A 12,871-nucleotide genomic window follows, 5' to 3' on the forward strand; every position below is an offset into this window, starting at 1 on the left:
TTGAGGACACAGAAGTAGGTGGTCCTCTATGAACCAGAAAGCAGATCCTCACCAGGCACAGGCCAGCACCTTGGCCTTGGACTTCCCAGCCTGGAAAAGTGTGAGAAATAAATGTTTGTTGTTTAAGCCACCTAGTCTATGGTATTTGTGTTCTAGTAGCCCAAACAGACTAAGACAACAGGTTAGCCATCCACACACAGGTTATTCAAACTTCATATATGAAACAAAATAAAACAAAAGCTAATAATTGGTTACAAAGAAATAAGCAAGTAAATAAGCTACTAGGGACTCAAGAGAGAAGTGTACATTTTCTCAAGCATAGATGTATAATTGCCATAGCTAAGGGTATGTGTGGTCTCTACAGTGGAATTGAGTTTGTGCAGAAAAAAGTAATGTGAAACTTTTTTCCCTTTTTGCAATCCATGGGTCCTTTATATTAGTGAAGCTAATAAACATATCTTCTTCATTCCCCTCCTGAATGAATAATGCATTTGTGGAAAACAAAGAAGCCACCTTATATATCAAACCATAAGCAGTCACTACACAACACCAAATGTTGTGTCAATGACCGGTGGCAACACAACACTGCCACTGGGGTCTCAGTGTCATCTCTGCATCCTCACCTGTCATACATCGTTGTGAGAAGGCTCAGAGTGAGTTCCGAGGCTCTGGGGTGCACCTGTCCTGGCTCTTGCACCCTGACTCCCCGAAACAGCTCCTGGATGGCCTGGAAAAGACGCTTTATGGAGAGGGGGCTCTCTCTTGCTTCCCAGAGACTCTGACGTAGTAGGACATGCTGAATCTGAGAGCTGTCGATCAAGTCCACTGCAGAAAGCAAGTGAAGAGTTGGGTCTGATTTTCTGCTGGGAACAAAAGGCTTCAAATAAAGCAAATGTCACCTAGTGTTTAATAAGACTTTTTTCATGGCAGCCATTTCCTTTAAAGAAAATTAGACATGACCTCTGTTTGGATACATATCTCTTGTGCATAATTCAGATGTTGCTACTCTGACAGCCAATTTGATTCTGGAAAAGGGCATCTGTTAGTAAAGCACAGTTGTAACGTTATTTTCAGTCTAACCTCTAGGATATTGTTTTATAGAATGAAGTTGAAGGGAGAAAAAGTGAAAAACTTAAAAAATAGCCTTGCAAGGAATTTAAGACACTCTGGTGAAAGGTTGGGGAAAACATTTTTATATTCTTTAAGTCGATTGAGCAAATTTACTGTTCATGTTCAAATATTGCTTTTCCGGTCTGCAGCCGAGCTTTGGAAGGAATATTGTGTGTCAAAATGCCATTGTCTTAGTTAAAAAACCCAGCAATGTCTCTACAAGAGCAGTTACTGAATTTAATATCATGCTCCTTAGGTCCCACCCTTGCCTCAGTAATATTTCTTGTTTTTGATCTTGGTTCCATTAGTATTATTATCTGAGGAAGGCACTAAATAAAACTAAAGTTGCTTACAAAAAATAATGGCTTATTTCCTATATATTTTTTACCACCTCCTAAACATTTTACAAGGCAATGAATATAAGGAAGAATGAAATAGAACTAACCCTATGGCTTCTTACGGAGGGAGGATGACAGACAAAATTAATAAACACCCAATTGTATTGTGTGAAAGATGGGATGTCAGCGGCACCAAGAGCTGCTGGCATTTAAAACGCTTCAGCCTGGGCAATGATAAAACTCTGCGCTTTTCTCTACTTCGTAAATCAATCTCGCAGATAAGAAATCTAGCAAGTATAATAAAATTTTTTATTTGTTCTCTGGTACTGCTTTTAAGGGGAGAGTCTAAAGAAGTGAGGAGTAGGTTCTGGGATGTGACTTTAATAAAAACCTGGCTGCAGGTGGCGGAGGCTGCCAGGTCCTTTATCGTTCCTCAATCGCAAATCTATCATCTCAGCCTGGCATGCCGCACACAGGGCATTCGTGACTTCTGCTGAGAGTTCTGTATTACAGCAAAACAGATAGTACTGGTCTCCATTAATCTCACCACAAGACTTATGCAGCAATGCTCGCCAGGTCCTGCTGCCTGGGACTCACAGATGCTTTACCTCTGCATACGGGAATTTCTTGGTTTCAAATTTTTATTTGGATAGCTTTTCTAGGTAGAACTTTTCAACTACTAGTTTTATGTCTTATTCATATTTCCCATGAGTATTATTTATATTCGCTCTTTCTGATGCCAGGGATAATAAAAAATACAAAAAGGTACATCCTCAGATGACATTGTTTGTACCCAGGCCATAGAAAGAAGCTTATATAAACATTTGCCACTCACTTTAATGGGAGAAATTCTCTAGGAAAATAGCATAACCTAGGATACGTAATTTATGTGCCTACTTGGCCTTTTGTTGATCCCTGGAATAACAGTTACAAGTGAGTTACAATAATAGTTACAAGTGAGTTTATTTGCCTACATTAGTGATCTTTTAAAGTTTTTTTTAAGTCCAGAATTCCTGCTTCAAAAGACAAGGCAGAATGGAAAATGGAGAAATACAGAGTTGTTCTGGTTGAGGAGAGGGTTTCTGAGTTCTCTAGGCTTGCCTCTTCTTCCTTTCCCGAGTTTTATGCTCCACATTGCACCCACACACCCACACACCCACACACACACGGCCAAGCACCATGTGAAGTTCCTTGGTCTAGCTAACTGATTAGGCAGAAAGCAAAATATGAAAGAATTCAACCTTTAAGAAAAATGTCATGTATATATGACATAGGTTTTTTCCAGGTCTGATATGATAATGTTATGTCATTCACATAAAGTGATTTTTACAAGTGTAATACAGACTTATTGGAAAGCTGTAACTGCAGATATGCGGAATGCCTGTTGTTTTCCGCAGCCGGGACCCAATTTATTTCCTGCCGGAGAATTTTTACAGGGTGAATGTTTTTACAGTGTTTACTTTATTTTGCTTAGATAACAGTATAGGAAAAGAAAACCATAGCTTTCAATTAGATACAAATTTAATGCAAAAGACCATTTGCAGGGAATTCTCAACCTAGTTTTAAAATTTATGTTCCAAGGATTATTCATCTAAACCAACTTCTGCATGTTCAGAGAGATAAGAAACACAACTTGAAAAGGAAACTCTTATATGGTAGAGGAAATTTAAAAATTTTAAACTGAAATCTGCAAGTACAGATTCTAAACTAACTTATTTTGTAATTTTTATTTTGCTTTGCATCGTGAAAAGGAAACTTTTTTTTTTGCAGAAACCAAATAAGAAAAACTTTTTAAAAATCTTCATCCAAAACTTATTCTCTACTTCAGTCAATGAAGCTCCCCTTAGGTTGACCGCACACGGCATCCCCCACCCCCACCCCACCCGCCTTTGTCGTCTGTTACAAATGGAGGAAATGCACAAATGCAGCTCTGCAGTGGGACACTCACTCACTCGCAAGAGTTTTTGTTTTCTTTGTGCTTTTCCATCACGCTCAGGATCAGATTATTTCAAGTGTTTCAGAGAGTTCTACTTACACTGACACATGGTTTGCAGGGACCGTAATTTGAAGGCTGTTCTATAAATGGAATTATCAATACTGTTAATAGCATCTGTAAAGAAAACATGAAAAAATGGATAAATGGCCATCTCTTTAGGTAAATCCCACATACTGGAAGGGAGTCCTAGAGATCATGTAGCTGCACTTTATTTTGCAGGTGTGGAAATGAATGTCTGGGTAGAGTTCGCTTTTCTTCCTGGGAACAAATAGTAATGGTCTGAATGAATCAGGGGTGTCCAACCTGCGGCCTGTAGGCTGCATGCAGCTCAGGGTGGCTGTGAATGCGGCCCAACACAAAATCGTAAATTTACGTAAAGCACTGTGAGTTTTTTGGGGATTACATGTCGCAGTGTATTTAGTGTGTAGCCCAAGACAAGTCTTCTTCCAGTGTGGCGCAGAGACGCCAAAAGGTTGCGCACACCTGGCAGAATCTTAGGTGCAGGGAACACGGCAACACCCTCTGAGTCCACCAAACTAAGGAACCCACCAAAAAGTTAGGACTCATCCACAAACCTGTCCACTTTTCTATATAAAAATAAAACAGCCTCATTAAAGAAACAAAATAAAAATTCAAAATAGAATATAAACTCAAATTTGTTAATACATGCTAGTCGTATATGCACACATTTATCTATATGTATATAAAAAACAACTCAAGAGCTATCCATCTATTCATTCATTTAGCAAATGTTTGTTGAGCTTTTGTGAGATGGCCCTGGCTTGATCCCTGGCCCTTGAAATACAGCAGGTAACAAACAGAGAGAAATCCCTGCCATGGGCCGCTTGACGGCTGGCGGCATCGCCAAGCCGGTGACAGTGGGTATTCCGAGTGCTTACATTCTTAGTGTTCATAGTGGTTTTTTCCACTTGCTGATATTACCGAAATGTTTAACAAAGAGCAAATGTTATTGTTATAATCAAGGAAGAATTATTAACATATCTTCTTCTGAGGGCTTCTACTACTGACATTACCGCAACAATGGCTAACATTTCTGAGCGCTTAGCAGGCACTGAATGTTTACTTACCCATTTCACAGTGTGAGGAAGAGAGAAAGCTCTGGAGCCGCACCCCATTCCTTTTTGTTTGGGGGAAATGAGTTTACTTTTTATTGATTTCGGAGGGGGAGAGGGAGAGAAACACTGATTTGTTGCTCCGCTTATTTATGCGTTGATTCTTGTGTGTGTTCTGACTGGGGATTGAACCTGCAACCTTGGTGTATCAGGATAATGCTCTAACCAACTGAGCTGCCCAGCCAGGGCTTAATTTACTTTTTGATCTTCAGTCTCTTTATCAGATAAATAGGGGTTATACTACATTCTTCAAGGGCATTTGCATGATTTAAAAAAGAAAATGTAGACAATATACTTACTAAATTATTTCTCTTCCCTGAATTTCCCACAATTTAAATTTGTTTAATTGATCCTCCAAATTTGATTTTAACTTAGTTTAAAAGACTTATAACAATCTCACAAAAGAGCTTTTTGTTGTCTAAGATGGCAATGATTAGCCTTCATATCCAGAAAAAGTAAAATCCAAAAGAATGCCATTGACCATGGAGCTCACATGACTTTCATTATCTAGACTTAAAATTCTCAAAATTGCAGGTTTAGGAGATATCTCTTGAGTGTCTACAATACCAGGCCTTGCTTCTAGAGAGGCCTGTAGTTCATCATAAAATAGCTTTTCATATGTGTGAATTTATTCAGTAATTACACATACACACGCCCCACCCAAGACCTGAGTGCACATTAGGTCCCAGGCACTGTGCTGGGCCCGAAGGACATGAAGGCGAGTCAGGAGTTCTCAGTGTCAAGGGAGAGACAAGCTCCCTGGGCTAAGCACGGGGGGCTGCGTACTGGAGATTTCCCAGGGAATGTGAAGTAGGACCTGGCTCTCGAAGGAGAAGCAGGAAACTTTCAAGGGTTAAGTGGCAGGAAAGGTTTGGGGAAATGAGGTCGCAAGTGCAGGGAAGAGCATGTGCAAAGGCACAAGGGTGTGAGGATTACAGAGGTCAGTAGGCTGGAAGGTGGAAGCGACTTTGGGGAGAGAGGACAGAAGGTAAGCTGACCTGAGTTCATAAAGCATCTTGCCCCAACTTTTGATTATGCATCTGGAGGTCAGGGTCACTCCTGGGGATGGGAGAGAGATTTGGTCATTAGTGTTGGATTTGGGCCAAGCCATGTCCACCTATTAGACTGTCTAAGTAGAATGCTGTAAGCGAAGAGAAAATTGGGCTAAGCAACAGAACTCTTGAAGAACATAATATTTCAGTAACAGAGGAACTTAAGACAAAGAAGGAAAATGGAAAGCCAAAGAAACCAGAGATAACAAAGGTAAAAAGGCCAAGGAAGGTGAGTTTCAGAAGGTCAAGACAAGCCAATACTTCAGTATCTGAAAGCCACAAGGAGATCAACTATGGGCTAAATATAGTCTCTATTATTTTATGATTAACTTGTTTATTGAAGGCTTTGCAAAAGCAATTTTAGTGTGGTCATGAAGGTCAAAACCAAACTACACAGGGCCAACCAATAAATGTAAGGTGAAGAAAAAACATAGAAGAGGAGACTCTTTCAAGATCTTTAATCTGAAGGGCAGACGGGAGAGCCATAAATAGAACAACACATAAAATCAAAATTCTTTTTCGAAGAAAGAGAGACTCCAGAATGTATGTATGGGTCAGGGACGAAGAGCCAGGAGAAAGAATGAGGTTGAGGATTCAAGAAGTGGGGATCTAGGTAGTATTTGATATAATAAAGTCCTTTTCATTGGGAACCTGTTCCCTTAGGCACCCAGCGTCCATTCACCTTTCTTCTGATGAACCACCTCTCCCAGATCTTATTCCATGGACTTCTAGTACTGTTAACTCCATCTCTCCAATTTCCGTGGAGGATGTGTGGCCCAGGCCTAGCCAATCAGTGAGAGCATTATTGCCCTCCCTAGACATGAGCACAGAACCAAAGTCAGGCAAAGAATACACCAATGAAACTTGAATTAGGGACTCTGTTCAGTTATCAGGGAAGAAAACTTATTTTTTTCCCTGTTGACTTAAACTTGGAACCCTAGATGGGAGGGAGCAGCAATTACTGTCTAGTCAGGGTGTGTAGCTTAAGAATGAAAGCAACATCCAAAGGGGAGCAGAGATAAACTTGGAGATGTAAAGAAACCACACTTCAGTTACATTATCGGGGCCCAGGGCAAGCTAGTCTTCCCTTGGGTAATTAATGATATAAGATAATAAAGGCCCTTTGAGTTGATTTTTCTATCACAAGCAACTGAAGAATTGCTAACTGATGCGATCCCTGAGGTAGAGACAATGGATGGGGAAGATGCACGGGTGAAGGAATTAGCTTTGGCAAGCAGCCCATCCCTCACTGCCTGAGAGAATGAAAGGACAGGGTGGTGGGTGGGGGAAGAGGGTGTGTGTGAGGCCTTCTGTTTTCTCCATGAAGTTGGGGCAAGTTCACCCAGAGTGAGTGGTGAGGAGGTGGTAGAGTGGAATACTTAAGCAATGATGAAGATCAGGAAGTGTTACAACAGGAAGTGAGAGAGGATACCAGTCACAAACTTGGGAAACAGCTGCCGAGCAACTTTGCATCTCCGGTATATCTTGTGATAACAAATCTCAATTAAATAAGAGTTTATTCGCCTAATGCTCACTTGGAGGCAAGGTTTTACATGCAAGGAAGCTGTAAGCCCAAGGCTTACTTGTATTTATTCTGCTGCAGGAAAGATGTTTTGGAGAAAATAAAACTATTTTCAAGTTTAACGTCAGCTGATTACCCATAAAACTCAAAACACTGGGAGTGAGTAGTATGTGTGCTTAAGAAGTATTTGTGATGAGAAACACAGTCAGCTCATTAGCCTTTGCTAAGCAGGCCCTGAGAAAAGTGAATAATGGACTACCCTGTGGATTTTATTGGTTTAAACATACGCAGCAGGATAATTTATGGCACATTACTCACTTCCTAGTTCTTGCAGCAGTGGGAGAATTGAAAGAAGGAAAAGGCAGTGTTTTGATGTCCATTCCTGGGTGTGTTCCAAGGTTTATGCTCCTTTTATTCCCTTGAGATATTTAGCAGCTTCTTTGTCTTTGAGGGGACACCTGACACCAACCCCACTCAGGCCTCCATATAAAAGGCCCATCAAATAATTAACACCACCCATGGAAATGGGAGCGTTGGAATCAACACTGCTAGAATTTCATGGACTGAATTCGGGGGGAAGTTGTTCTTCTAAAGCAAAATAGGGGCACTGATTCACCAGAAGGAAGGTGAATGGTGCTGGGCGGCCAGAGGAACAGCTTCCCGCTGAGAGGGTCTGCGGCACATCGGATACCGCCTGGATCCCCCACTTCCTCAATCTTCCGCCTCATCGAGTCTCCTGGCTCCTCGTCCCTGACCCATATGTACATGCTGGACTCTCCCTTGCCTTTGAAAACCATCTTGATTTCAGCGTTGTTCCAGCTATGCATCTGTCTGTTTCCTGGAGGCAGAGAGAGAGGCTGATGCTGGGACTGGAATTTGGGAGAGGCCTGTCTGGAGTTGGGGTGTTGGGGCTGTTTCCAGGTCTGCCCTTCCTGGCAGTTTCCTGAGTGGAGAGAATGACTGCATGTTGTAACCATGGAGACCAGACACTAGGCTTGGCAAGCATTTCCCCGTTCAATCTTGACAGGGAGCCCCAGGTCTTCAAGTGGCCCCCACAGCCGAAGACACCAAGGCTGGCAAGTGGTGGTGGTCATGACATTTTAGACTGGATGTTCAGGGTAAAAACCACAGTGGTTTCTGTCTGTCTCAAAGGGATGGCTTCTTCTCATTGTACAATGAGACTCTTCTTACCATGAGACTTAACTCATTGTAAATTTCACACCAAGCAGTGAACTTATGAGTATTTTTGGTTTGGAAAAGGGTGTTTCTTGGACTTGAATGTTGTGGGGTAAAGTCCTGACCGCTGCACACATGCGTACTGAGTGCCAGGCGCTATGCTAACGGCTGGTCGGATTGTAGCGCTGAAACCAGCGTGGCCCATCCTGGAGGAGTCAGACCACAGCAGAGGCCTCTCCCCGAACGTGTATTGATTCCACGACCAATATATGATTATAAGGCAAAGCACCCACCTCAAGTGAATGTGGGCTGTGCATAAAAATGCCCCCAAAACACGCAATCTTGTTTAAAAACCTCCACGTTTTTCTTTTTTGAACAAGTACACCTGTATCAAAAACCATACAATTTGTCCGAAATCTTTTGTTATTGAATATTTCCTTATTTGTAAAAAAAAAGACTTCCTTTTCAAATAAGAGTTCAAAGTTAGAGTACAGGAGAAACCAGAGACACCTCTGCCCTGTGTCCAGAGTAAAACAAATTGAAAATAAGGATACTACTCTGGAAACAATTTACAAAAGTGTAGTGCCCAACCCTTTTTTTTCCTTCTGGAAATTGGCCCATTTTTGTGCCCTGGTTCCTCTCAGATGCACCAAATGAACGCAGGGAATCAGCAAACGAGGGATTCAGCAGGTTCCCAGATGCTGCTCTCCCATCTGGCCCGTGACCCTCCTGTCAGATTACGTTTGCAGTGTCATCTGAGGAAGTTATGCAGCAGAACACAGCAAGCTGTGATGCAGGGCAGCGTGCAAAGTGAATGTGCATCCCAGGTGGTTCACCACCAGCCCGGCTTCCTCAAGGCTCTTTTTTACTTTTCCTGCTGGTGGGAGATAATTCAAGAAAGGAAGAAATTGCTGGATATAACAGGCCCAAAGCTATGAACAAAGTAGTTTTAGATGCGTAAAGAAATAATAACACATGCAACATCTGGTCTTGTTCCTGGAAGCATTTTGACTGGGAAACGTGTTTCTCTTTAAATGACTCTTAATTTTGTTTTAGCCTAATCCATATGCGTCATTTTCTACAGATACTAAGAATGTAATAAAATCTGCTTCAACTGTCCATCATCTACTTTGATGACCCAGGAAAAGATGTTTTAGGCCAATGGTTGTCAAAGTGTGGTCTGAAGGGAAGAAAATCGGTGTTGCTTGTGAACGTGTTAGAAATGCACATTCTTGGACCCCACCCTAGGCCAGCAGAGCCACAAACTCTAGATGTGAAGTCTTGCACTTTCACAAAGCCTGCAGGTGAGTCTGACTCACACTAAATTCGAAAACTATACCTTTAGGGAGAGGAAATTGGGCTTTGAGTGTGTTATCTAGTGTCGTGTGCTAAGATTATTAATATGAGGGTCTAAATTTGGGAAACCCAAGGATAATATGAATTACTCATCATGTTTTAGATCAATAACTTGAGTTGTTAACAGAGTTTTATATAGAACAAGTAAAGTCAACAATCTGGATTTTAGCTAGGGGAATAAGGCTGCAACTAGATCCAGCAATAAAAGTGTCATAGACGGGTTCTGGGCCTAAGCTGGTATTCAGATGTGTTAGAAGAAAGGGAAGGTGGTTCCCCCACACCCATTTATCAAGTACTCAGATAATGACAGCTGTGAGATCTCTCTCCCAACTTTGGGCCCACATTTACTGTGAACTTAACCCCTGACATTCAACTATCTACAGTGATGTCATTTTAACAGTAAATTACGAGAATAATTTAAAAATAAGCCTCTTCTTGTAATTAAAATGTAATTAATATTGAGACCAAGTCTTTTGCTAAATTATTTTGGTGCTTTGGAGACAATGGACCCAATACTCTTACATAAATTTCTGTTTAGAAGAAAAAAGTCTTTTAAATCACCCAATAGTTTTTTTTTTTTCCAGCCAAAAATGTGCCAAATGTCCACTCTGCTGCAATTCAGAGGTCTGAAAATAAAACATATGTCCCTAAGTTTTTGTTTACAAACTGTGCTCAGAAACTTGACAAAAATACCCACCTTGTTTGTCTGGGTCCATTTCAGGAATTTCGTGGAAGGGCAGATGGCAAGAGGGTCTTCCTGGCGGAAAATGAACCGATCTCTTAAGCAGAAGGTTTTGCAGTAGGAGAATGGGGGTGGGGAACCAAAAGGCAACTAGACGTCACTTCACCCGTGGAGCAAGAATGTAGGGGGCTTGGGGAGACTCTACAGTCTCTTGGGAGGGTAAAATTAAAGAAAGTAGGGTAGAAGCTTTTTCCACTTCTGGGAATTTCGATCTGTATCTCCGACACAGAAAACATCTCCCGAAACTAAAACCACGACTACTTAGAACTTTTGAGGCATTATAATTTTAAGAGTGACCTGGATTCTCATTTCAAGAAAATGTAATTTTACTTGAATTTTGAAAGACAAAATTTGAATCTCTCAATGCTTAATTTTTTTTTCAATGCTTAAATTTCTAATACCGCTATGCTAAACAATGCTACATATTAAATTTCTGACAAATACTACCCATTTAAACACCTCATCACACACAATTCTATATATAGAATTCAGTTAAATTTATTTTTAAAAGAGTAATAAATTAGCTACCTGTCGTTTCACATTGCAACTATTGTTCAAACTCAAAAAACATACATATGTATGTTTGCTTTTAACAAAAAATGGGTTATGCCATAAGAAAACATTACATGGTTCTTAGAAAAAGACATTTCTTAACATATGCAGTTGAAAACCGGTTTTAAAAAGTAACATGCTAATTAAATTTAAATAGTACTCTCCCCTCTTCTAATGAATAAATTAAGGACAAATTATCGGACAGATAAGTAATATTTTCAAAAAGAGAAACTAATGCTGAAACTGGCTACATTAGTCCTTTAAAACTACGGTAGTAATAATGATTGCAGATTTGTCAGAACTAGGAAGGTTTCAAATATATTGAAGATTTGTTTTGAAAGTCATGTTAAGTGAAATCAGGTAAGAACTCCTGTTGGTGTAGAAATGCTCCCCCTGCTTTTCCTGAAGTCCCTGGGCAGGTGCAGAGGGTCCAGCCTCTTGCCCTATCAGCAGTACAGCAGGAGGCACGACCGCTGCCTCCGCCTGGGGCCTTACCTTTCTTAGTTTCCTTGGAGAAGCATTTCATCAAACCTTCTGTATAAGTTACTCAGCAGTTTGGGAAGAGGGGAGAGCTGAGTAACAACAGATTTCCAGATGTGGCATTCCTGAGGAGCATGGTTGTCTTGTCTGACTGCCCAGCAATTGCATGCGGAGCAGTGACATTGAATCTGCACTGTTTTTAAGGGCTCATAGAGTACATTCATTAGTAATAAAGATCTTGAATAATTTAAGGCCACTCCAACCTCTCTGTTGCAAGGGTCTATTTCCGTATTAACTTCACGTGTAAGAGAGGCAAGTAAAATGTCTTCTGGGAGCTCTGGAGAGCAGCAGTGAGCATGGAGGTTGACAAATAGTAAGAGGGGCACTGTATCCCAGGTAACAGCCCTGTTCCTGACCATCCCAGGTAAGAGCGCCCTAGTACTGGCATTGAATTTATATGATTAATTCTTTTACAAATACAGAGGTGCGGCCACATATTTTTAAAAGCACCAAATCTAATGCAAAATTATTATTCTTCAAGAAGACAATAATCATTTTCTACAAAGGCACACTTCCCCTTAAATTTTAAGTGTAATTTGATAATATGTTTTTAAAGAAACTTAGATTAAAAATAAGCACACTCTAATCCTAATAGGGTTAAAAAATAAAAACTTGTCACATGAACCAAATGTATTAGAACTCTAACAATAATGTGTTTAGGCTGCCAAGGAGGTAGGGCGTCCATTTTAATAGAAGTTAGAGCCCAAAGCCCAGGCGTGTTACTCCATGAGCGGTGCCCGGAGAGCCAGAGTGTCTGGGAGGCTGCGGTCCCAGTGGAGGCGCGAACACAATTGTGATAAATGGTCACTGATCCACTGCACAATGTCCTGTAACAAAAATCTGCTTTGAAAAGTGAGTACGATATCCAAGCACGGGCAAGTCACTCCTTGTTTTTGAAGAGTATTAGTATCACAGTATTGGTGTCTTAGAAACTGAAACTTGGGCCTTTAAAAAAAAATAAAAATTGATTAGTAATGGGGCAAAAATGGGGTCAAGTGGACGGGGCAAAGCAATCAATTGCTTCTTTCTGTATAAATCTATTGATTTTCTGGGGGCAGAAAAGGCAATGTAGGAAGAGAGCAAGGCTATCTCTCAGGAAATGTATACCCGAGTGCCGCAGCTCAAAATTGAAATCGTATTTAGAAGTTTTATATTCCATTACATCTGCATCAGGTAGAGCGGAGGTGCTGGCAACAGAGGGAGGTCAGAATGTTTTCCTGAATACTGCCGTGTTGAGAGGTGAGCGTATGTCAGGCATTGATTAATTATGTGGATCAAGGATCTTGATACTAAACATAATAATTATAGAATCTTGATACTAAACATTATAATTAAACATAATAATTATAATAGA

The 12,871-nt window shown here is 40.8% G+C and overlaps 1 protein-coding gene across 1 annotated transcript in view; it reads right to left on the minus strand.

Annotated features, from left to right (window-relative positions):
* DYTN (dystrotelin) overlaps positions 1-10,399 on the minus strand; it is a 43,271-nt gene extending 32,872 nt beyond the window's left edge. Inside the window, exons 1-3 of the mRNA XM_024563794.3 lie at positions 10,381-10,399; positions 3,484-3,558; positions 624-825 (exon numbers count right to left, since the gene is read on the minus strand). Of these exons, the coding sequence (XP_024419562.2) occupies positions 624-825; positions 3,484-3,558; positions 10,381-10,399 (296 nt within the window). The remainder of the gene's footprint in view (positions 1-623; positions 826-3,483; positions 3,559-10,380) is intronic.
* Between the last annotated feature and the right edge of the window lie 2,472 nt (positions 10,400-12,871).

The sequence above is a fragment of the Desmodus rotundus genome, chromosome 2 (assembly GCF_022682495.2).
Source record: "Desmodus rotundus isolate HL8 chromosome 2, HLdesRot8A.1, whole genome shotgun sequence".
Classification (NCBI taxonomy): Eukaryota; Metazoa; Chordata; class Mammalia; order Chiroptera; family Phyllostomidae; genus Desmodus; species Desmodus rotundus.